Consider the following 27,122-nt stretch of genomic DNA (forward strand, 5'->3'; position numbering starts at 1 on the left):
CTTCACTGAACAATTATTAAAAACATGTGAAGTTGTGCACCCACACCCTGTCACCCACATCAACCTGGTCAAACCCCTCCCCCTTCCGTCCACCCCATTCCTCTCTCCTTTTTCATTATTTTTTATTCAAACCTTTCATGAATATTTATCAACATGCAAAGTTTACCTCCCCCCATCCCCCCACCTCGCTCCTCCATTTAGTCATCCCCATCACACCGATCATGCATCCCTCCCCGTTCTCCAACAGTTTTTTATATTTTTATTGTCCATCAATATTTATTATCAAGATGTGAAGTTTTGTACCCTCACCCGGTCAACGCCTATCCGCCACCCCCACCCCATTCCCTCATTTATTATAAATTTTAGATGCTTTTGTACATATGTGAATGTGAACACTTTCATGATACTTTAGTAAGTTTAAAATCAATAATTGAATGCATTTTTATACAAGTTTCAAAACTTGTGTGATTTATTTTGGGAGGGGGGGGGCATATAGATTTGCTCTTGTCCGTCCGTCCGTCCGTCCGTCCGTCCGTCCGTCCTTCCGAGAATGTTGTGTCGCGCCTAGCTCCAAAAGTATTTGACGTAGAGTCACAAAACTTTACAGGAATGTTAGTCAGCATGTGTAGTTGTGCACCTGGGCTTTCGCGTCCGGATTCATTCAGTCATGTAGAAGTTATGGCCCCTGACTTTGTAAAAATTGGTCATTTTAGTGTTGTGTCGCGCCTACCTCCAAAAATATATGACATAGAGTCACAAAACTTTACAGGAATGTTGGTCAGTATGTGCAGTTGTGCACCTGGGGTTTCGTGTCCGGATTCATTCAGTCTTGTAGGATTTATAGACCCTGACTTAGTTAAAAATTGGTCATTTTAATGTTGTGTCGCACGTAGCTCCAAAAGTATTTGACCTAGAGTCACCAAAGTTTACAGGAATGTTGGTCAGCATGTGCAGTTGTGCACCTGGTGTTTCGCGTCCGGATTCATTCAGTATTGTAGGAGTTATGGCCCCTGACCTGGGAAAAAATTGTCATTTTAATGTCATGTAGTGGGGGCATCTGTGTCCCATGGACACATTTCTATTTTTCTTTTGTTTTGATTTTAACTGATATAATCAATGAGGAAAATACATTTTGGTCTTTATCAAAGACAATTGAAGTATTATGAATCTGTATATCCCAGATGCAGACTATTTGCATTATGTGTCAACTCACATTGTAAGTAAATTACAGTTGACGAGTGAATCGAAGCGAAAATATGCCGAAAACATATAGGGACAGCGTTAAAAGGGTGTTACTTACTAGAGTTAAATGGGCAAATTGCGGAAAAGGTGACGGTTGCATTCTCATACATCGGACACCCCCGCCCCCTCCTGGATGTTTGTATGATTATAAAAAAAGCACAGCACGTTTCTATTACCGTGTCACCGATAGGAACAAAATACAGAGGACATCGTGGACTACAAAGGTCAAGACTGTAGATAACAGCGGTATGAAGCCCGTTTGTTGCACAAAGCTTAGTTAACTAGTAATTTTATAAATGATATAAATTGTTCACTTTTCGGTACCGGGTCAAACCTTTTAGATATCATCAATTCATGTTGAAACGTATAACTGCCATCAAGCTCTATTTTAGGTTTCGGGCTTAATGACATTATGCCGTCAATTTCGGCAAAACAACCTGAAAACTAAAACTATATTCCATGTTTCCGAATCATCTAACAGACTTATGCGTTATCTTTTGAACCTGAAACAAATACAACAGAAACACAGGCACGCATTTCTATCTTTATATTTTCTTAATTCTCGTAATGTTGAAAAAAGTAGGATTATAGTTTTTTTTCGCATTGCTATAAATTGAGTTCAGTTTAAAACATTATGCCTGATTTTAAAACGGGAGCAAGTAACTTGCATGATATATATATTACAAAATTGCACCACTGTTTCTAATTCGTGTGTGTCTGTTGACATGTAATTCGATAAATTTTTATTCACATTTATTGCGATCTTGATATGTTTACCACAGTTACATTAAATTATATATATTATATATATGTTTATAAATAGTTAGTTTTCAATAAACATTTCCAAATTAACATCTTTCTCTGCGAGATTTAGACCTTTTTTGTGTTGATTCGCCGTAAAATCCAACTACTTTGCTCACTCATGTAGCACAGTCTACACTCACTGTCTGTACATATCACGCCATGACAATTTAGTCCTTATCTCGTAGACAAATAGGATCATCCCTTGTAACATTGACATTTTGATCCTTATCTCGAAGGTCAAATGTGAACATTTTGTAATCACGTTTACATATTCTAGTGTTTTTTCTTGCAGAAATAAGAGAAGGCGTACAACTTAAATAAAACAAAACGGAGAATGGTGGCATTTCGCTAAAATGGGTAATTTTTCTTTATATAAATTGAACATTATAATTTAATTTAAAAATAATGAAGAGAAAAATTATATATAAGACAGTACAGCTCATAGTGTTAGTATTATAAACATGGACTAAACAATAAATTACATTAGAAAACTAACAAAGCATTCTCTGTATTGCAGATTTGAAAACAGTGTTAATCCTTTTGGCGTCAGTATGTAATACTGGTAAGAGCAACGTTGACTCACCTTCTTTGATTCTAGTGTAACTACGAAATACGCTGTATTACAGTATAGCATTTCAGCATTTTAGCAGAAGCTTGTAGTCTTAGGACACGATGAAATATTTAATAAGTAATATTTAACAAAAAAGCGTGTAATTGAATATTGAGAATATTTACAAACAGTTGTAGCCAATCGGCAACTGTTAAGACCATTCAATGTACTAAATACCGAATTAAATCAAACACAATTATTTCAGACAACAGTTTTTTGTAATGACATGCTACTATTCAAACATCAGTCTGTAACTACAATCTTCATTATATCATCATTGTGTTATTACCTAACAAATACCAATATATAATTATGATGACTGATTAGTGCCATTTCGTTTTCTCGTTTTGTCACAAACGCCGTATTTTCGACTTCTAAAATTACATGCTGGCATTAAATAAATTTGGAGATAAAAATTAGTAACTTTTAATATTCATGGAATATGTGTTAGTCCGTAATAATAAAGTATTGCTAGTGTCTCTCTTATTCCCCGCCCACACCTCTCACATCAGATAATTTGTAGGCAGAATGAAATAACTAAAATGGCACAACTCAGGCGCTATATAGATACAAGTACTATGCTCCACCAACAAACTGTTATTATCATACAGTATCACTAGAGTGTAACACCTGTAAAGATGTTAAAGATGTAGCATTGTGTAACACGACACAGCTTTGCCAACACGGACAGGTAATATTTTATAGGTTTTGCCTATACCCCTTGTTATTGATACATAACTTACGATAGGTAAAAGATCTCATAAAATTAACTACTGAACTAAACATGGATAAATGCAGTCATTAATAAAGATTACAATGTATGCCACCTAAGCAGAAATCTTCTCGCATTTCTTTAAAGAACAGCTACTATTTATTAATTGCTCAACCTCACATACAGTCATCGCAATTATTAATTGCTAGAAAAATGTCTTCCAGTAGTCAGACTTGCGAAAAACAGTGAAATATTTATCAGAGACACAGTCTCAATAATGGAAAGTCTCAAATTCTAACATGCCGTACTTAAAGACGGGCTACAAAATACAGATGTATTCTTTCTAGTGCATCCAGGATAATGATTATACATGTCATTGAATTGTGTTAAGAAAAGTGATTTACAACCATTAAGTTGTAAATTGATAGTGACATATATCCTGAATTCCCGAAAACAAGCCAGTTTTTAAAAAAAGGTGGTCTCAAAAACAGGCCACCAATTCACTACAGGCAAAATGGGCTCATAAATTATCCGCAGTCAAACATAAGCCGGCCGTCCACCTTTTTGTATCAGAAATAGTATTAATGACCTTGTTAGGACACCATATAAGACAGCACAAGGTACCAACTGTACACAAACTTTGGAATAGAAACCGCTTAAAACAATCCTGATTTTAGAAACCTGGACAAATTAAAACTTTAAATTGATAGCACAGTAACAAAAGAGTTATGTCAGAAGTTTAAGTAATTACCGACGTCGATGTGTTTACTTAAAGCAAAAAAATAAATATGACATCCGTATCTGCTGGAAAATACGCCGGTTTTCAAACCGTTACCAGATATATGCACTCAAAAGTTCGCCGGACTCAAATATAAGCCGGTCTCGATAATAAGCCACCAAATCCTTACCAAAATTTAGAATAAGCTGCGGCTTATTTTCGGGATCTCAGGGTATTAAACATTAGCCTACTAATTCTCTAAAATGGACTGTTCTTTTATTCAAATTTTCAAAAAGTTAATGTCGGAGGAAAATAGGTCACTACATTGTGGTTGGTGTTTAATATATATTTTATATCTTTCAGGCTTGCATTCATAACTTGACAACAACTAGCCAAGGACAGCTAATGAACCTAGGATGTGTAGATTATCAGGTAGAATATTGCATATATGTTATTGGCTCTACGATGCACATTTCCTAAAGTGTAAAGACACTGTTTAGTGTACACTTTAAATGAAACAAATCATGCCTAGGTCACAATTTGGTTTAAATAATGTGAGTAAAGTAGTCATTATTAGTCATTATTAAAAAAAGCTAAACAAATTATTAATATAAGGATAACGTATAATTTTGTGTTTCACCACATGCAGAATCCCTAAGGATTGTTAAGATCCCGAGACCTTTTGGGTGAGGGCACCAACGTATATTGAGGTATAACAAGAAATAAGCTGATATTTTCACTATTCTTGCACAAATGTGTTAAAAGCTGCATTAAATGAATATTATACCGATGTGCAACTTCTTTTGGCCCTGTTTTCATTATGCGTAATTGGGTCATTATGCGTTTTTGTTTTTACCATAGAAGGCGTATATACAAAATCCCTCTTAAACGACAGTAAAGGGAGATTTATGTTAGAATAAAGTGTTTTGTATTGCAGCAAGCCATAACACAGAACAATTGTAGACGTTGGCACATATGTTCGACATTTTAAAAGACAAATGTTCTTTCGAATATTTTGCATAAATGAATGAAGATTTAAAAATCAAATTTACAGATGTCCAGAGGAATTGCCAGTCAACCGTTAACAACACAGGAAATTATACATTCAAATACTTGAATGCCGACACACGCAATAAACATCCAAATTGAACTTCAGAAAATTTATGTAATGTGTTGTTAATATTTGATATTTAAATTTTGAATGCTAGCTAATAAAAGTTCAACCATATGATTTCAGCAATGCGGTGTTCATGGAAACATTCCAAATACGATAGTAGGGAGGGACATACATGAAAGACAAACATCTGACTGTCTTGAATGCTGTTCGACTGATCAGTGTAACAGAGTATTATGTGAACATCTATTACGTACGTCGTTACTTTTAACTCCTTAAAAGTGCCGACTTATTTAAATAATTCACCTTCCATTCGTTTGAAAACCTTGTGGTGATATTTAGATATCATTTATGGGAGTGGAATGGCAGGGTGTAAGAAAGCTGGCCTTCGAATTGTCAGTACTTCTACCAGGAATACCCTGCCAGTGCCTGTATTACTGTACGGGACTTTACTCTACCCATAAATATTATCACCTTAATTTTTTCACTTCTAACGTTCTAACTTAAAACTCATTACATGATTCGTAATTAAACAGCAAAACCTTTGCCTTCCCAACAGACACTATCGGCAGAAATTTGTTATAATAATCAAACCTTTCTCGATATATATGCATTATGTTTAGTGTTCCTTCTCTTCATATTTCGGTAAGTCACACTTGACTGAGCTACTGATATCGAAAGCTGTTGACATTAGAAGCTGGCAAGTCAAACTCCGTGACCTTAGAAATAACCTCTGACGTTAAAACTATTCTTTCCTAATTGAGGCGACTCGCTGACTGACTGCGTCCATGGATTACATATTACTAAACCCGAGGATGGTTGATTCTTTAATTTCCTCCATTCTTGAAGAACATAACATTTGTACAAACAGATAGACATATATCAGCAAATTGACATGTAAACAACTAAATATTATCGTTTAATATCTACAAATGCATGGCTAATATGTGAAAACAAACCCCATTGCGACCCTCTAATTATGCGCAACAAATTCACACATCGAATCGTAATGGATTGACCGGGTCAATGTCTTATTGCCGAATTTACGCAACTGAAAGTGGTAACAGATTTAATTTGTTATTGTAACAATTTATGTTAAATAATAACTAGCGTAATTACCTGCTTGACATTTTTGGCAGCATAAAACAGACATTGCAACCAAAATTTTACAAGATGATCAATATATATTTATATAGATGTGCCCTAGAAGGATTTTTTGCTATGCTTTAACTTGTTATATTTGTAGAAGTCAAATGTTGCCACCGTTCTTATAAAAATAATTCCCGAATTTAAATAATACATGTACCTGCGGTGCTTACATTGTTTGTTGTATCCATAGAGATGATGTTGTCATTTTAGCTACAACATGTGTAGACGATGAATCAATTGACTGCGCAAAAATGAACACTTTGTTTAGTATCTGTAGTGACGTCGACCATGCGAAGAAAGTGTGCCCCAAATTTTGTGGTCTTTGCAATGTCGGTAAATATGTTTTAATATCAAATTGTTAAACATTAGAGCAGTATAATTCATTCTAGTAGATCAGGCATTTAAAATTGGCAGGCGGTCACATAAACTTATATCCAAAACATTATTTCAAATAAATATATCGTTCCAAGACCTACAGTCTTTTTATCTTTGAATGGTCAAGTCGATGGTAACTGGTTGGAATGGTCTAGTTGGTCACAGTGTGATGTAACATGCGAAAACGGAACACAAATCCGTTCGAGAAGCTGCACTAATCCTTCACCACAACATGGCGGTTCAAACTGTGCCGGGAACAGTATTGAGGGAAAACCATGCCATCGCGATCTATGCCCGGGTATCTCCTTCTTTAATATTTATGCCCCCCTTCGAAGAAGGAGGGGTATATTGTTTTGCAGATGTCGGTCGGCCGGTCGGTCGGAATGTAGACCAATCCGTTTCCGGATGATAACTCAAGAACGCTTGGACCTAGGATCATGAAAGTTGATAGGGAGGTTGGCCATCAACAGCAGATGACCCCTAATGATTTTGAGGTCTGTATGTCACAGGTCAAGGTCACAGTGACCCTGAATAATACAACAGTTTCCGGATCATAACTCAAGGTTTAGGCTTAGGGTCACGAAAGTTGATAGGGATGTTGGTCATGACCAGCAGATGACCTCTATTGATTTTGAGGTCAGTATGTCAAAGGTCAATGTCACAGTGACCAGGAACAGTAAAATGATTTACAGGCAATAACTCAAGAACACTTGGGCCTAGGATCATGAAAGTTGATAGGGAGGTTGGTAATGACCAGCAGATAGCTGATAACCCGTGTTGATTTTGAGATTAGTATGTTAAAGGTCAAGGTCACAGTGACCAGGAACAGTAAAATGATTTACAGGCAATAACTCAAGAACACTTGGGCCTAGTTTCAGGAAAAAAGATAGTTAGGTTGGCCATGACCAGCAGATGACCCCTATTGATTTTGAGGTCATTAGGTTAAAGGTCAAGGTCACATTGACCAGGAACAGTTAAACGGTTTCTGATCTTCTTGTCCAAAACCATAGGGCTTTGATACTTAGTATGTAGCAAAATCTAGTGGTCCTCTACCAAGATTGTTCAGATTATTCCCCTAGGGTCAAATATGGCCCCGCCCTGGGGGTCACATGGTTTACATAGACTTATATAGGGAAAAAGTTTGAAAATCTTCTTGTCCAAACCACAAAGAGTATGGCTTTGATATTTTGTAATGTAGCATCATTTAGTGGTTCTCTACCAAGTTTGTTCAAATTATCCTTCTAGGGTCAAATATGGCCCCGCCCCAGGGGTCATATAGTTCATATAGACTTACATAGGGAAAAAGTTAGAATCTTCATGTCCATAACTTACAGCATTCAAATATGGACCACATGTATAGTTTTGAGTGGCAAGATGAACCTTGACATGAGTTAACCTTGATCTTGACCTAGTGACCTACTTTCACATTTCTGTAGCTACAGCCTTCAAATTTGGACCACATGCATAGGTTTGTATACCGAAAAAAAACTTTGACCTTGTTATTGACCTAGTAACCTACTTTCACATTTTTAAAGGTACAGGCTTCAAATTTGGACCACATGCATAGTTTTTTGTTCCAAAATTAAATTTGACCTTGATTTTGACCTAGTGACCTACTTTCACATTTCTCAAGCTACAGCCTTCAAATTTGAACCACAAGCATAGTTTTGTGTACTGAAATGAACTTTGATCTTGAGATTGACCTAGTGACCTACTTTCACATTTCTTAAGGTACAGGTTTTAAATTTGGACCGCTTGCGTATTTTTGTGTTCTGAAATCAAATTTGACCTTGATTTTGACCTAGTTACCTACTTTCACATTTCTCAAGCTACAGCCTCAAAATTTGAAGCACATGCAAAGTTCTGTCTACCGAAATGAACTTTGACCTTGAAATTGACCTAGTGACCTGCTTTCACATTTCCCAAGCCACAGCTTTCTAACTTGTACCGAAATAAAATTTGACCTTGATTTTGACCTTGAGCTAGTCTTGAAATTTGGAACATTAAAAATGGCTCAGTGGATGGTACCAAGATTACTCTGTAATCTCTTGTTAAGTTAATAGATTAAAGGTCAAGGTCAGATTAAACCAGAGTGGTAGAACTTTTTTTTACAGTGAGCATATAATTTCTGTTCCTTGTGCAATTACGGAATGCATCAAGGGGGCATTTCGTGTTCGACGAGCTCTTGTTAGAATTACATTTTGAGAAAATTCCCCTCAAATTGGTATAAACTTTAAGGCATTCACTTTTGAGCTTAACATTACGTAAGATTTAAAAGCCTGAGCCATTTGGCTTTTAAATAAATCTTTACAATAGATTACACATACTGCTAAGCAAGAAGCACATCTACATATTTCTTCAAAAGGAAAGTAATAACTTATTTAATAGATGATTAATCCTACTGACATGTAATGGTTTGATACTTTATACGTTTAAGTTCATGGTGGTTGGAGTGGATGGGAGGAGTGGGGATCTTGCTCTGTCACGTGTGATATGGGTTTACAGCGCCGTACAAGAAATTGTTCTAATCCCGTTCCCATCAGAAATGGAAACCCATGTTTTGGTCACAATTTAGATGTGATGCAGTGTATGCCTGGACCATGTGCAAGTACGTTTGTTCTAAATAAGACATGATTTGCAAGTTGTTTAAAGGTTGATTAGTGACATTCCACTTCCTCCTGAACAAATACAGAGGATATTCAAGTTAGTGATATCATATAAATAAATACATCTTGCTTCATTGTTATTTAAATCGACAAATGTTATCAATCTAAGTAAACAATCTGAAATAACTGCATAATAATAATAACTGCTTTGTTCCATAAAACAAAGAAAACAAATAATGATACTGAATACAAAATCAATGCTTGAATACTCATCTGAAATACTGTGTTTGGCAGCTATGGCTTTAGCTCGTGAAGTTTTGAACGATGAGAGATGGTATATCAAACGATTAAGCACAAGAAAGTCTTGATTATTTTTAAATAATTTTCTTACGAAATATCACAATAGAATATGTACTATTGTCATGAAATATAATGATCATATATCTTCATCGCTCAGCACATGAAACCCGTTGATATTCTTAGGATAGGAATCCTTGATTACCGTTTTCGATTAATTCATATTCTAACTTTATCAAAATAGCCGACTGATATCTTTCTCTGAGTATCAGTTTCCCATATTATCTTCTAGAAAATTATTCATTTAGGAGTTGACGTCATTTCTTACAATCATCAATGTAGCAAAACTCAAAACCTTTAAATATAGTACCAGTGAAATTTTTCAATTATATTTCACCTACATTTTCTGTATGTATTGATAGGTTTTACATTTAAAGAAAATGAATCTCTTTTTCAATACTTTCACAGATGGAGGCTGGAGTGACTGGAGTGATTGGAGCACTTGTAGCGTGACATGTGGGGGAGGTATTCAAACAAAGACGAGATCGTGTACAAATCCTCGCCCATCGCCTTTTGGAAAAGACTGCATTGGAAAAAGCATGGATGTTGAGTCTTGTGCTATGTCTGGCTGTGGTATACGTTTGTTTTCTATCTGCATGTGCTCTTTATTAGTTATTGGTCTGTTCACAGGTTCAATTGCGATATCTTTGTACTTTTAAAGCGGATATAACTGACGACTAAGGCTATTTTACTGTAAATATTTACAGAAGTAAATGTGAACGCAATTATTTAAACTTTCAATGGGCTTTTAATTTAATCTAAAAAAGATAAACCAACTTTTTGATTAGAGACTAAGCAAACATGTAATCAAATGGCTAGAAAAATAAATACTTTCACCTTTACACATTTACTTTTACAGCCAGATACATAAAGCGACTCGCATCGTATTGTTTTATTCAACGTGTTTAATAAATTCAATTTGAAGAAAAAAAACTTATGTAATATCCTCTGTTAATAATATTTCTTGCTTCTAAACTACGTTGAACGAAAAGGTCTCATTTCATTCCCAGGACGTCACACATCTGATAATACTTTTTTCAGTTAAGGAAATATCCAAATCTATTACATGTATGTTTGAAAACAGTAACTGAAAAATTTGATTTAACACGAAACAACGTGACAACTACATTATATTTTAAGATATTACGATCTAATTGGAATATAAGAACAAACAAAATGAAGAATGTGTTAGGTACGCCCGATTACAAAATATAAACCAGTCAGTGTTTGTTTTATTGCATTCCCTTCTTTATCTAAACCATTTTACGAAAATATATGGAGCAATAGTAAAATAATTGTAGTCAAAGTGTACGTTTGATGGTTAGCAGTCTAACTTTCAATGTGAGTACTTTTCTTAAGTTGATGATTAATGTTATAACATATAATATAAAATTAGGCGTGGAAAACCTTGTCATACGGGTTATTTCTGCATAAATTGTTCTTTCGGTCTTTTTTCAATATTGACAGCACATGTGCTAGACACATAATCAAATATTTTTCTTAATAGGTCTATATGTGTATAAAAAGATAGCATCTGTGATTCACAGTAAGCCTGACGATTTTGTTCTTGTTATGAGAATTAGGAACAAAGGCAAACGTTTTAAAATGTGCGGTATAAATTAATGTAGGTCTAATCATTTCTTCAAATGTGCAAAGACTAGACTGACGGCCTTATGGTGATATTCGAGTGCCCAGAATCTAGTCAGGCCACAAATTACATACTAATATCTAAAACTGTCCAGTATACAACCTTCGGTACATACTTATACTCTATGCTATGTGCCTCTTGCCTTTCTTGTAATTTGTTTCTCTAATAAAAATTTCTGAATCGGGGAATGCAAAGTTCCTTTTCATTTCATGTGTTACCAATAGTTAAGAAAATAAAAACCAGCAATTTGCACATTAAGTATGCGTAACGTCAGGCTCAGCCTCATGGTATCAGAGCATGTTGATGATGTCGGTGCACGGCAAGTCGTGACAGTATCCATGCTTAACAGCAAACTTAGAATTTTCTTTTAAAACTTATCTTTTTGAAAAGAAAATGGAAGCCATAATTAAAAGGAAACCAGTATGAAATTAAGTGCTATCTAAATCGCAGAGCTCTCTTGGTAGTTCAACAATTTAAAGAGGCGGTGTTATCGCAAATAAACGGCAGTACCTGGTACCGGTATTATGAACTCTTTTTATAGAGTTCTATTAAATTATTAACACAATTATTTGAATGAATGATAATCCATAATTCCTGAATGCAATGTCAGTTTGTTATGAATCTTAGAATGCATTTATATTAAAACTCAACAATTCAAAATTTGTCAATATTTATATTCTAAAGAAAAAGTAGTGCGCATATCATAGCACAAAAGTGAGAAGAATTAATAATAATAATAACTAAAATATGTCCGTTATTCATATTAATCATGATCAAAAGAACCACTTTAAAAGTAATTTGTCTGAATATTTGAAAATAGTGATTTTGTAGGGATAATACACGTTTTTTTTGTGTATTAACGTCTGCAGAAGCCCGCGGGATTGTTTGTGACCGAGACCGAAATATTTCACGACGATTTAAGTATTGTTTTCATATGTGATGACTTGACGATTCCGGTACATTTTTTATTTACCATTCCTGTTGTTCTTGGAAACGGTAAACATGTTTTAAATATCCGTATCCAGGGCCCGGAAATAAACAACACTATCAAAAGCACATCCTGATGATTTTTAAGCGATATTTTTTTATCTCTCATTATTACAAACAAAATTACCAAAAATTGTTCATATCATTTCACAATTTGGTAGACTCGATCACAATTTCAAGAATAATTACTTTACATTCGAGTTATATTGAGTACGGACACGCAGTTGGAGTACGGATGAGTACGAACGTAGTGTCAAGTTTCCAAGCTGTTTATATAAATTCTTCGAGAAATTAGATAAAAACATACCGACTGATACTTACCAAAATCATAAATATAATACCTAAAAAAAGAATAATAGCACAAGTTACACGCGATACTTATTTATTCACAGTTATTTACAATAACTGAACAGACGCTTTGTAAAGGGAGTGAACTCTAAGAGAAGCTAGTGCGTACATTGATGGGGGCAGTACGTTTGGGGTTGGAAACAGATACAGCTAAACATACTATGGATTACATTGTATCTATAATGCTACAAGAAGAGGTTGTTATGGAAGAAACAAGACGCAGATGCCAAATATCAGTGTGCGCAAAAATACATACATATATACCTGGCAAAGCATTTCAAAAATAAAAATCATGTATTAACAGCACGTGAATTGCCTTGTTTGCACATGATTTTTCTCCCGTTTATACATGGGCGGATCCAGTGAAAAAAGTAGTTTTTATGCAAGAATAATTTTTTAATGTAGATTTTTCCTGTTCTTCTAATAAGCGTTTGTAATGTAGATATCTTAACTTACATAATACTGTTAAAAACTAAATGCAGATTATTGCAGTTCTTTGAAATTTCATTATTGTTGTCAAATGAAGTTGTTTAAGGTAGGGAGAATGGGGCCAATTCTTTGCCCACTATAAGACTTATAGTATGGTAGAATGACAAACAACCATTTACGTGTATTTTTTTTTTATTTCAAATTCATTCTGAACAGTTCTTGACCAGAATTTTATCCAGAGACAAACACTGCTGGTCGAAATTCAAGAAATACAATTTAATTTATCAAACTCCTAACAGTCTGGGGCCTTTTTAATATGATTTAGGTAAATTTCTTAGCTCTATAGGGATCGTAGTTGGAGCCTGTTGAATTTTAATTCTCAAGTTTATAGCCAACATTTTTTAAGTTATAAAGTTCTAGTCAATGACTTTTTGAGAATGTAGTTGCAATGTATATGAAAGACTGTGGAAGAAAGAAGAGAAAAGCAACATATGCTTTCCCATGCCTTTCAATTTTAACCTCAAAAGTTTTCTTCAACAGATACAGGCATGATACTGGTTTAAGATACACATTAACGATTATTTTTGTTCCAATATTTGCACAAAATTAATGATAAATGATTATAAAATAATGAAACGTTGCAAACAAACAAAAAAAACAAAACAAAAGAAAACAAAAACAACAATTTGAGGGTTCGAACACCGGACTTCCTGCATGTGAAGCATGTACGCTATCCAGTGGACCACGTGAAATAATGACGTGATGACGTCAAAATTATATATACTGTTATTATTGTAAAAAGTCATGTTTTACGCGGTATGCATGTCACTTGGTAGACTTTAATCTCATCATCTTTGGGAGAAGATGAATCTTTTCAAACTTTAGGCATTTCTTCTTTTTGCACTATTACAGTTCTTAGCAGCTCAGGGAAATGCAACGTCGTCCATTGTCGTGTTCTTTGTTCATATATTTTTTGTTATCGATAAATTATTTCCAATTTTCATGAACGATGTTTCAGCTGATCTTCCAGTCCCTAAATTATTTCTAGAGAAAATTCTTATAGAAGTAAATTTAGCTGAGTTTTCATTGCTTATTACTGTTTCTCATATTTGTATATTGTAAATGTTTTAGTAGATATAACACATAAATAATAACAATTTTACCTAAATATAACTGTATATTTCAGAACAAAACCATTGCAAGTCAAATCCGTGTGTCAATGGTCATTGTTATGAAGTAGTATCAGACTACATATGCATGTGTAACCACGGTTTCGAAGGAAAGGACTGTGATATTTGTAAGATGATTGAAACTGAGATGTTTACCTCATTATATTCTGTATTTGAATGTTTAGCCCCATGACTTATACTGTCATAGAATTAGAGAGGTAAAAATAGAAATGGTAAAGAAAAACTGATGCAATAGAACATGATGTGCTGATTATTTATCATTTATAAAATACATCATATTTGTCTCTCGTCAACTGAACAAACGTTTTCTATTTTTATTTTCAAAAAAAAACAAAAAAACATTAAGCAGATTTGCCCAATTCCACTCCTCCTCCTCCATTTGAAATAATACAAACGCAAGTGTGAAAGATCCGGGCAAAAATTAAACAGCGATACACGTGATATTAACGCAAATAACCACTTAATGTGGAATAGCACTTTGTATTTTTTTACAACCCGCATATGATTTTGATAGCAGTATAAAGTAGAAGCAATCCCCGGCATGAATGTGTAATTTTTTTCTTGGTTATCAGTGAAACTTTTAAGCTATAACGTCGCAGAAATTATCATGCACGTCCGTTTTGGTGCCACGTTAAAAAGCGATTAAAATCGGTTTATTTTCACTCATTTGTTCAGTTTTCAATTTACGGCAATGAAACATACATATTTATGTGTGTTATACAAAGGTGCTATGGCGCTCGACAGTATTTGTCACTTTTGTTTTAAAAACGATGGAAAAAATGAAGAAAAACGACATTTTCAAACTTTTAGTTTTATTAAAAAAATCGCACACTCGTTTAATTAACGGGAAAACGGCTCGAAAAAGTTTGACCAAAATTTTGTATATTCAAAATAAAATTATGTTTGATAAAATTTTTAAAAATGAGAACGTTTACCATCTAGTATTCTTTTTAATCACTGACAATTTCGATGAACAAAATGTGACGTCAAAGTCCGTTCTTGGTTACACCGCGGGTATGGTTTCGTACGAATATTCTATATTTACTTAAAAAGGCATGTATGCACAATGTCATATAGATGCAAGAAAATATTCATGCATGAGTGCGTGCGTATGTGCGTGCGTGCGTGCGTGCGTGCGTGCGTCCATAACTTCGTAGTATATGTTTTACTCAGTCAGATCGATTCTCGCGAGCAAACCTAGGATCTCTATCTGTAAGGTAAATGTCACACTTGACTGAGGGGGATAGATAAAGTTTGTGCTCACAAAAAAAATCATTACACTGAGGCAAGCATGTAGCATTTTCCCAATGTGGAGCAACAAAAATCAAACTGACGAATGGTGAGGATGACGTCACACTGACACACTGACACAATTTTAGTCTTATAGAGGCTTACAAGCTTTTGATGATGGAGGAGACCCCTTCCCGTTTGTGCATTATTCAAGGGAAGAGATAAAATGTCATACGTAGGAGATTATATGCGCGCACGAGATAATATGTCGAACACACAAGGTCAGATGTCATGCGCTCGAGATAAGATGTCGTGCGCCATATATACATGTAAGCGGTCGTGGGTTTCGGGATAAGATGATTTAATCTAAAATAAATGTATTTTCCTAAACACAACATGATACAGTGCTGGTATCATCAAAATATTAACACTGTAAAGTTCGATCTTGTTTGTAGACGTGATTTTCCTATAAAGAATAAAGTCATTAAAAGCATGCCAACATTCAAATTATTTGCAACTGTATTTTTGTGTTTATGTTTAACGTTTGGATATTTCATTGTATGTAATTCCTTAATTCTTTTAATAAAACATGCGTTTCATTGGTCGATACTTAAAGTGTTATGTTCCTGTTTTCTTCTTAACGTTAGTCTTGTTTAACTACTCGACAAGGCTAAAAACAAGACTTGAATTTTCAGTTGCATCTGACTGCTACGATATCAAGCATTTGAATATGGGACAAACAACGGCCGTGTATGGAATACATCTATGGAAATCTCATAAGCCTTTGAACGTTTTGTGCGATATGGATACTGCAGGCGGTGGCTGGACCGTAATTATTTCACTTTACTAAATTTAGAATTTGCTGATTACTTTTTAAGATTATACTGTAATAAAAACAAGCTTTAAGAATACATTTGCAAAAAAAAAGAAAAAACGTATTTGATCTTTTTTACATCTTAAAAGAGAGTAACAGGTTCTGGAAAATCATTTAATTTCGCGAGTTTCTAATAAAATGTACATTTCTTTGATATCAAATTTTATAGATAGAACAAATGCAACATTTACTTATTCGTTGCTACCTTCTTTCGTTGATTGACGCAATCACGAAGTTCTCGAACATTTGTCCTTACAAGGGTATTTATCATTTTAAAGCATCTACAATTATTGTGTTTACTTACTTCGGTAAACCTTTTTTATAAACACTTAAAAACATATTTCGATCTATTAGGAAGCTCTAAGTGACATAAACAAGCATGCGATGTGGCGTTCTGCTTTAATCGTTTTCTAGTTTTTCACAGTGAGGCCTAGTAAATTTTGCATATTCGATATTGTTCAATTTGGTTTTGAGTTTCTAATAAAATAAAACGTCGTTTAATTTTGAAATATTTACTTTCGCAAATGGGTTTGTTCAGTAAAAATGTCAAAGAGCATTTTAAAATGATTTCGTAGTGTGACATTATGTGCCATAAAATACGGATATGCGATTTAGTTCAGACTAAGTACTGTTTCTGCCAAGTCAGAATGTTTGCTAAGAATATATTAGACGTTCAATAAAGACAGTAAAGGCGTATGATACCTGAATTTCAAAACATGGTCTTAAGTTGCCCATCTGTTACCTCCAGTTCGTAGAAAACGTATAGCTATACAAAACTCTTTTACATTTTCAAGGAGCATGGCATCATGAACAAGATAGAATTACAATTCACTTTGACTATAATCAACTGCCTTTAATTTTATTCATTCCAGTATTTCTGGATATAAAGTCCCTTCATTACCCTTTTACTCGTTACCTTTGTGCGTATAAACCATATACCATTACAAAGTACGCAGCGCACTCATATTGTTTAAACGTTAACATTTTTAAATCTGCCTTTGCAGTTTCTTTACTGGTTACACTTTACAGGTATTCCAAAACAGATACGATGGTTCAGTGGACTTTTACAGAAATTTTGCAAACTACACAGCAGGTTTCGGCAGTATGAACGGAGAATTCTGGTTAGGTACCTATACTTCATATTTTGTTCAGTAAATAAGCCCTAGAAAAACTTTAATGACTACTCTAGTCAATGTTTAAGGTGATGGACTAAGTGTTTCCTAAGTGTATTAAAAAAGCTCAATAATTCTGTAGACCATATCAGCAAGCTACAAAGTGTAATTTGTCAAGTTTGCAAGATTTGTTAGAGTTCTTGCTTTTTGGATGATATATTTTAGTCATTAAATAGGGCAAAATTGAGGTTTAATTAGAATATTAATACGATTTCAGCAAAAGCTATTTTTAGTTTTTAACGTTTAGTAATATGATCCTTACATGGCATGACGCTTATTAAAGCCAGTAAGAACAAGCGAAAGGCAAATTGACAGTTTTGCACTACTTTTGAGAAAATATCGTATAAATTGAAAGGTAAGGATAATTACCGGAAACACAGAACACAGCACAAACGACTGGAGAAATGTATCTCAAAGTAGGCAAAAATTTTTTTTACTGGGAATATATAGCAAACGCGTGCCAATAACCATTACAGTCAAATACAAATAACACCATATAGCGCAGAATATGCCTAGAATAAGTTTCGAATGCGCCTTACAAAGTCTGATCATATGCATATCAATGTAAGCGATAATTTATATGTAATAAAACTTTGAGAATAAATGTGTCTCAATCATTTAAATTATATTCAATATCCAAGTATGGATATGGGGTAGACAGATGGGAGGGGCTGTTAAGGAATGTTGAAAAAAGCGCGGTTGAGTTTTCAACAGGGAAAGCCACCCTCCAAAATACACAGTCTCTTAAACCGTAAACTATAGATCCGCAAACACTTACACACACACCCGCACACTCATAGACAAAGGCAAAGCAGACACTTTTGGCAAAACAAAACAGTGGAACGCCGCTCAACGGCTGCCAGTTGCCTAAAAAGTACGCCGGAGGCTCCAGCTATTACATTGTAGGTTCCTAGACAATTGTGAGTTAGAAAAGCTTGTATCACACACTATTAGAGATATTAGATATAATAATGAAGTGATATGTATATACTGCATGTAATACGTAGTGAACTGTTGCAATTGTTTATGTACAACAAATAGTAACATGAAATTTTACCAAACCTCTTTGCGGGTAAAATCTGTTATGCAAGTGCCAAATTGTATCTGCCATTATGTCAACTAGATCTACTATTTCCACAGACATCCTGAGAAAAACATTTAAACTAGTTGAGGTTCAAATTGTAGTAGCGGATCCTGGTTTGTTCTTGTGACATAGCCTTTCTCGGAAATATCCGTCGCAAATATACTCCAAATTGTTCAAGTTGACTTAACATGGGACCTACGTATGTGACACAATGTCTTCTTTTGAATTTGTACGTTAAAAAGTGATTTGATTAAATTCTAAATTCTTCTGTAATCCCGCCCATTCTCTCGAGCGGTTATAAATAATATAGATTTAATATAATGCAAATAAAGAGAGCCCTAAATTTCATCGCTGAATGAAATATGTATCCCCACGAGTTTAAAAAAAATGCGTAATATTTGTGTGCTCGTTTTGTCTTCGCGACTGATTTAAATAAACTGCACATTTCGCTATTTTTGATTTGCTGCTTTAACGAAAAACGGTATGAAAGTATTAATGACGTTGAGCCGATTTAGATGAGACACAATAATTTTATTTCATTTTGTTTTGTTCTGTTCTAACAGTGATTACACGTTTATGATTAAATCTTTTACAATTGATATAAACATAAGATAGCTCTCATTGGTATGACCATTCTCATTATCATAATATTGGCTGGTATTGTCAGAATAGCCACAGTATCGACTCCTTCCTTAAGAAATAATATATCTCATTTTTAGTAACTGAACTTTGAATAAATTCATTATTTGTCGTTCTGATCAGATTTGTTTTTTTTTTTTTTTTTTTTTTTTTTTTTTTTGTTTTGTTTTTTTTTGGTAGACAATTTTTTTTTCACTTTCGGGCTCCCTATCGGGATAACCCCATTTATTTTTATAAGGTAAGAACATTTACAAGACAATAACATAGAAGAAGACATTAAATTACCAATTCATACAAACATTTGAATAATAAATTCAGTAATTAAAGATAATAGTTACTTCGCCAGTGAAATAGAACTTGTTCGAAACGAAATGACAAATAAAATTTGACGAAGTTTCTTTTGTCTAAATGTTTTCAGGCTTACAAATATCTTATCATACATGATTCAGAATTAAGTTTCATTTCAACAATTAACTAGCTGATATTTCAGAGAAAAAAAATCACAGTTCAATGACTCTAAAGTAATAACATAAAACATGTCATTAATATAAGTATCAATAAATACAAAACGAAAAGAAAGAAAATACATTAAAAATCAAGATTTGTGGCATGCAATCCAAGATCTTCGTTGTACTTGAAAATCGTTATTTTTCAATAACGATACACTCTGACATATATACAAAAAAGTTTTTATAATGGTATTTGTATACCACACATATGGTATATGAATGTTGACTTATTTCTTATAATCTTGTGAATTAGAAGAAAAGTTGAAATATTAGAAACATTAAAATTCAACATTATTTTCAGATCAGATTTGTTAGATATATATCACTTGCACCGTGATATAATTCATTCGCATATGAACTCCTAACAATGCGCTTTGACGTAATAATTGTGACGACAGAGCTAGAATAATGTATTTTTTTCAACATTTTCAATATCATTATTTTCAGATCAGATTTGTTAGATATATATCACTTGCACCGTGATATAATTCATTCGCATATGAACTCCTAACAATGCGCTTTGACGTAATAATTGTGACGTCAGAGCTAGAATAATGTATTTTTTTTCAACATTTTCAATATCACACCACTTTCAGCATTGATTGTTTGACAGGAAAGTGAATCAATCGTATTAGAATTAATAGGAGAATTAGACCCCGTGGTGTCTATGTCTACGGAATGAAATATATTTTCATCTTCTTACGGAAGTTACACACTCACATTCATGCCATAAAGCTGATACAGTGACGCCTAAATTATTTCTATTTCTGGCAGAACAGAACAGAACAATAACAGCAAATCACTGAATGAGATATATGGCTTTGATTCAAACAAGTTAAAAAGAATGTTTAAGTATTTCCTTAACGACATCCATCAATTTGCCTGTTTTCTGATGGCATTTTTTCCAGCGCCCTCTGGGCCGTTTAACGCTTTGACGCAATAGTTGTGACGTCCATAGTGTATTTTTTTATAATAACTCATGGTCTTCCGCTTTCTTAGTTTAAAAAATAATATATCAAATTTTGTGATGTGTCAAAAAATAAAATCATTGTTAGGGTTCTGATACGAAAGAAATATATCACGAGGATGCAGCCGAGTGGTAATAATCCGCATCTGAACGACAATAATTTTATTCAAGAGTAAAATGAGATCTTACACCTTACAATTGATTTCTTGGTACATCCTTACGACATCCATCAAATACTTGCCTGTTTTCTGTTGGTTTCTCTTCCAGTGACCGCTATGCAATTAGGTGCTACGGCGTAATAATTATAACTTCAGAATAATGTATATTTATCCAATAATTACGAAAGCCCGACGGTGACTTCATATTTCAGCATTCCCATTTGCTTTTTCCTATTTCTCATTTCTCAATTTACACAATAAAACATATATAAACTATGAAATGAGATGTGTGAAGTATTAAATTCATATTTCGCATTTCACATTTCTCAACTTTGGTTTCGAAGTCGTGAATTGGAAATGTAAAATTCACATCTCTCAATTCTCACTTTACACCTATTAACTTTGGTATTGAAGTTGTGAAATGAGAAGATAGAAGTGTGAAATGTGAAATTCACATTTCTAATATCACGATTTCGTTTAAAAATCAAGAAATGTGAAGTCAGAATTATGAAATGTGAATTTCACATTTCACACTTCTCATTTCTTATTTCATGGATTTTTTTTATTTCTTCACGATGAAATTGTATATGACACCTTGAACGACAAGGAGTATTAGGCATTCCTGCTGACATATACATGTACACATAAAACATTGCTAGTATTCTAATATTTGAGGCCATTTAAGAAACGAACACGCACATGCCACAGCCGCAGCAAGATTAGTTTCGATGCTGCTTTATTTACGAGCCCGAACTGTACACATTCGTACTGGTTCAACATTTGCATATATACTCAAATCTCTGTTTTCATGTCTCACAAATCAGTAGTGACATTTAAGTCTTTTTAACTGATTGGAACCAGAGAAGCTACATTTCTCTTTCTGAAAGTTAACTGGATCTCGAGGATACATTGAACCAATTGAAAGCATTATTTCTTTCAGGATTAGAAAGTCTACGTGAACTAGTTTCTCAAGGAAAGTCTGAACTTCGCATTGATGTAACAACTGCAGATGGTATCTCTCTTCACGGAACATTTGCCAATTTCAATATATCGGCTGGTCCATATTATACGCTTCATGTCTCACCAGAAACAGGGACGTTAGGTACGTAGCACCGTATAATGAACGCAAATTTGATTTCTAAATGTTCGGAACCTAAAACCAAGTAAACTTTGTACCATATCCTGTTCATCTTAGTTTACATTTGTCTGGAGTGTACTAGATGACTGAAGCTTCTAGCATTTTCGTATGCAAATAATAGCATACCACTTTAAGTTTTGGGGCTGACCTTATTATTTATTATTTTGTGTGTGTGTTAAACAAGTAGTATTAAAGGGAATGAAACACAAAAATGTCCTCAAAAATATCATTGTACATTTTTGAGTATCGGGAATTCTAAAGGAACGTCTTATACGTATTGTGGTCATTACGGATCATACGCTGTATTCACGGTTCTACTACTGGTTTACTATGGCATAGATGTTTGCTTTGAATATCAGAAAAAAAAAGATATTTTAAGATTTCCAGCAAGAACTGAATACTTTGTTTAGTTAAGAAATAATACTTAGTGATTTGCTCTTGAATAAATCATTGTTTGGAGTTCAGATCTAGATGCAAAGGAATTATATCTCGAGGGCAATGAATCAGACCGTGATAGAATATTTATTCTAACACGATCCGATTCATTTTCCTATTAAACAAAGAAGGCTGCAAACAGTGAATTATTAATCAACAATTCACTGTTCTGACGTCACAATTATTACGTCATAGCGTCAAGCGGCGTAGCGGCGCGCTGGAAAAGAACCCGATTGAAAACGGGCAAATATTTAATGCATGCCGACAAGGGTGTACTTTAAAGTCCTTCATAACGTGTTAGAATCGAAATAATATATCTCATTTAGTGATTTGCTCTTGAATAAATCACTGTATGTCGTTCAGATGCGTAACATTATATCACTCCCTCGTGATATAAGTCTAATTCCTTCGCGTCTGAACTCCAAACAGTGATTTATCCAGCGACAAATCACCGTTGAGATATATTATTTCTTAATTGTAAACCATTTTTGTCGAAACGTAGATGTCACAATTCAGAACATAAAATTTATAACCAAATCTATACATATGTATCTAAAACGCATTGGCATTGAATTTATAAAGGGTTAAAAACCAAGTATTTCGTAGTCACAAACAAGAAAATCATGCATAGGGGATTCGTTAAACAAAGATATCTTCACAATGTTACTGCAGATGGGTGGGGTACTTGATAACATCAATATTTGATCGAAATTAATAAACAGTTATTGCAATAGGAGAGATCGTGTTTGTATACAAATCCAGTGTATTTTCTATTTTTAGAAATGATAAGACAGTGATCGGGTGGGCAGAAGCCGATTGTCCATGTTTTTTTGTAAACAGTGATGTTTTTCTAACGGTCTAAACTTTCTAAAAACACAAATTACATAAATAACTTTTTGATCACAGGAGAGGTTATAAAACAAGCAATTTATTGATTACTTTTAATTGTTATTTCGAAATAAAATGGATTAATTATGGACGCTTAACTTACACTGTTTTTCTAAAGGTTGTGAACATCACTACGCCGCTTTTTAAAATTATATGTCATTTAAAACGGTTATTCATTGAAAAAAGATATTTGGATATAAAAATATGAAAATTGTTAGTATTTCAAGTCCTTTTGAACTTTGAAAATCCATAAATGAGCAAAAAAGTTATTAAAAATTAAAAATTCTGATTCAATACGCAAACGGTGTGAAAACATTTGTTTTGCCAACCACCAGATAAACAGATGTTTACGCGTGACGTCACGGCGATCTCTCCTATTATTTATAAAATTATTCTTTAAAGACCCACCACGACCTAGTGACCTAGTGGACTTTATTCACCTACAAAAACTTCATGAAATCCATTCTTATAATATACAGCTATTAAACACATTGTCTTGGCCTAATATTATGTCACTGTCAATTTGTAACCAAATACTTGTACATCATTTTTTCATGCATATTATATATAATTACTATCACGGAAATACAAAAGAATACAGTTATTCTGTGGTGCGTCTTTAACTGCTGTACAATGTATTGCATGCATGTGAAGAAATAAATCATACTGAATTGTTGTTTAATTGGTTTTACTTAAATTTGCAGTACTCTTTAAAAATTAAAATATGATGGAAACTGCCATTCAATATCACTTAATGATCAGAGTTTAGTTTGGATTTCTTTTGGTAACTTTTTTCCTATATTGCATTAATAGGTAGCGGCATATCATCTAGCAACAACAACATGCATTTCAGTACGTTTGACCATGATAAGGACACGAATAGCGGCAACTGTGCAGAAATGTACCATGGTGCCTGGTGGTATTACTCCTGCCGGGGTACCGATCTTAATGGAATATATTTCAGTCCTGGGACATTTAATTATACCTCAATGAGCATTTACGGACCTAACAATGGCATGGCTTACCAATCTCTGAAAACGTCAAAAATGATGTTTAGAAGGGTGTAGATACTACGAAAGACCCGTGGTGACATTTCAGCTTCATTATTTCACGATTTCTGCTTCCTGATTTCACGATTTCTGCTTCCTGATTTCACGATTTCCACTTCATGAATTCACGATTTCACGAATTCACGACTTCACGAAAAAAAACTTCACGATTTCATGATTTCACGATTTCCACTTCATGAATTCACGATTTCACGATTTCTGCTTCCTGAATTCTCGATTTCCACTTCATGAATTCACGATTTCCACTTCATGAATTCACGATTTCACGGTTTCACGATTTCACGATTTCCACTTCACGATTTCCACTTCATGAATTCACGATTTCACGATTTCCACTTCATGAATTCACGATTTCACGAATTTACGATTTCCACTTCACGAATTCACGATTTCACAATTTCCACTTCATGAATTCATGATTTCACCATTAAACTTCACGATTTCTTGATTTCACGAATTCACGATTTCACCATTAAATTTCACGATTTCTACTTCAAGAATTAACGATTTCTCGATTTCACGATTTCATAATTATAGTACAATTTCAACTTTTCGCGATTTTATTAGTCTCATGACTGATGTATGACGTAGAAAACCGCGGGTGATATTCGCTACATGTCAGATGGCGTGTTATATAATTGTACAACCAGGTTTAGGTACTGAAAGTGAAAACTGGCCGAAAATGCCTCAACTGATGAGGAAATAGACTTACAAACAATACTTTAAGAATGCATTATTGCTTAAAATGTGAAATTGTTCCAGTCCCTTTTTTCGGTTTTAGTAAGCTCCTCATCTTTGTGCTAATAAATGAAAAGCGATGCATCTTATTCACATGTAAGCTATTGCCACCTGCTGTGTAAATGGTATGCAAATTGAGTTGATCAAGAGTAAGGCCGTTTAAAATGTAAAAAAGCGGCTTAGACGTTACAGGCGTGGAAAGGATATACATGCAAAATATAAATTCAATCCATGCAAGCATTCTCTTTTAAATGAACAGAAACCAATGTGTCTATAGACGGAAAGACGGATTCAAAGAAAACGGACTGACGGACGGACAACTGCAAGGCTTTATGCTCCGTCGCCATACATGGCGTGAGCATAATAAACATACTTATATATTTTGGAATTGTCTGAAACAGTAAAGGTACTTGGGCATCTTATTTTGTTCATACATGTTTCACTGTTGAAAGTACCCAATACTGTGTTGGTACAGGCACCAATATCCCTCCCCAACCTCCACACAGACGTATGCTGGAGTATAAACTCATCCTCTTTAACCCAGACAATTCATTATGTTTACACTTCATTGAATGGAGAGTAACGGAATGGATAGGCCAAATAGAACAAGTGAAATCAAGAAATCATGAAATCGCGAAGTTTAATTGTGGAATCATGAATTCAAGAAGTGGAAATCGTTAAATCAAGAAATCGTGAAATCAAGAAATCGTGAAATCATGAAATCGTGAAATCAAGAAATCGTGAAGTTTTTTTTCGTGAAATCGTGAATTCGTAGAATCGTGAATTCGTAAAGTGGAAATCGTGAATTCAGGAAGCAGAAATCGTGAAATCGTGAATTCATGAAGTGGAAATTGTGAAATCAAGAAATCGTGAAGTTTTTTCGTGAAATCATGAATTCGTGAAATCGTGAATTCATGAAATGAAAATCGTGAAATCGTGAATTCATGAAGTGGAAATCGTGAATTCAGGAAGCAGAAATCGTGAAATCGTGAATTCATGGAGTGGAAATCGGAAATCGTGAAATCAAGAAATCATGAAATCGTGAAATCATGAAATCATGAAATCGTGAAATCAAGAAATCGTGAAGTTTTTTCATGAAATCGTGAAAAATCGTGAATTCATGAAGTGGAAATGGTGAAATCGTGAATTCATGAAGTGGAAATCGTGAAATCAGGAAGCAGAAATCGTGAATTCGTGAATTCATGAAGTGCAAATCGTGAAATCAAGAAGCAGAAATCGTGAAATAATGAAGTTGAAATGTCACCACGGGTCTTTCGTAAGATACGGCGCTGTTTTGCTATCTTCTATAAGTGAAAATAAAGTGAAAATAAATTGTGATCGTTTTCAAGTTTTTATAGTATAGTGATTTGCCAAGCGAAGAACAAGAAATACAAAAGTACGGCGGTCTAAATTTTATTTTCACAAGTACATTTAATCATAGTTTTCTACATTTGAGTATGTTTTACACTTCCGTATTATCAACAGTATTGTCAGATTATTCTGTTCACTTTTAGGGTTAACACTGTACCCGTCCCTAGATTTGCCACTATAATGCCACCCTTTTCAATGGTGGAGTATTTAGACAATTTTCCACCAAAATGCCACCTAAAATGACACCAAAATGGTGAAAAAATGAACAGGACAGTGGCAAACCTGTTTTACACTAAATTCCACCTCTTTCCACTTGTGTACACCTTTAGGTGGCAATAAGTGGAGTATTTAGACAGTTTTACACCAATATGCCACCATTATGGTGGAAAATTTGTTTGCCACTTAATTCCACCAATAGCCACCTTCATGGTGGCAGTAAGTGGAGTATTTAGACAAATTACCACTAAAATGCCACCATTATGGTGTAAAAATATTTTCCACTAATAGCCACTTACTTCCACCTATCGCCACCTAACAGGTGGCAGTAAGCAGACAAAATT

General features: G+C 34.1%; 1 protein-coding gene across 1 annotated transcript; it reads left to right on the forward strand.

Annotated features, from left to right (window-relative positions):
- The first annotated feature begins 2,270 nt into the window (after positions 1-2,270).
- LOC123542429 (neurogenic locus notch homolog protein 1-like) lies at positions 2,271-24,545 on the forward strand. The gene is made up of 14 exons (XM_053532000.1): positions 2,271-2,403; positions 2,564-2,608; positions 3,268-3,347; positions 4,450-4,518; positions 5,324-5,453; positions 6,560-6,682; positions 6,852-7,022; positions 9,162-9,332; positions 10,096-10,260; positions 14,286-14,396; positions 16,215-16,348; positions 17,423-17,519; positions 21,863-22,024; positions 24,197-24,545. The coding sequence occupies exons 1-14, from the start codon at positions 2,400-2,402 to the stop codon at positions 24,448-24,450; spliced, it is 1,716 nt and encodes a 571-aa protein (XP_053387975.1). The 5' UTR covers positions 2,271-2,399; the 3' UTR covers positions 24,451-24,545.
- Positions 24,546-27,122: the final 2,577 nt, after the last annotated feature.

This window comes from Mercenaria mercenaria, chromosome 19 (assembly GCF_021730395.1).
Source record: "Mercenaria mercenaria strain notata chromosome 19, MADL_Memer_1, whole genome shotgun sequence".
In the NCBI taxonomy this organism is placed as follows: Eukaryota; Metazoa; Mollusca; class Bivalvia; order Venerida; family Veneridae; genus Mercenaria; species Mercenaria mercenaria.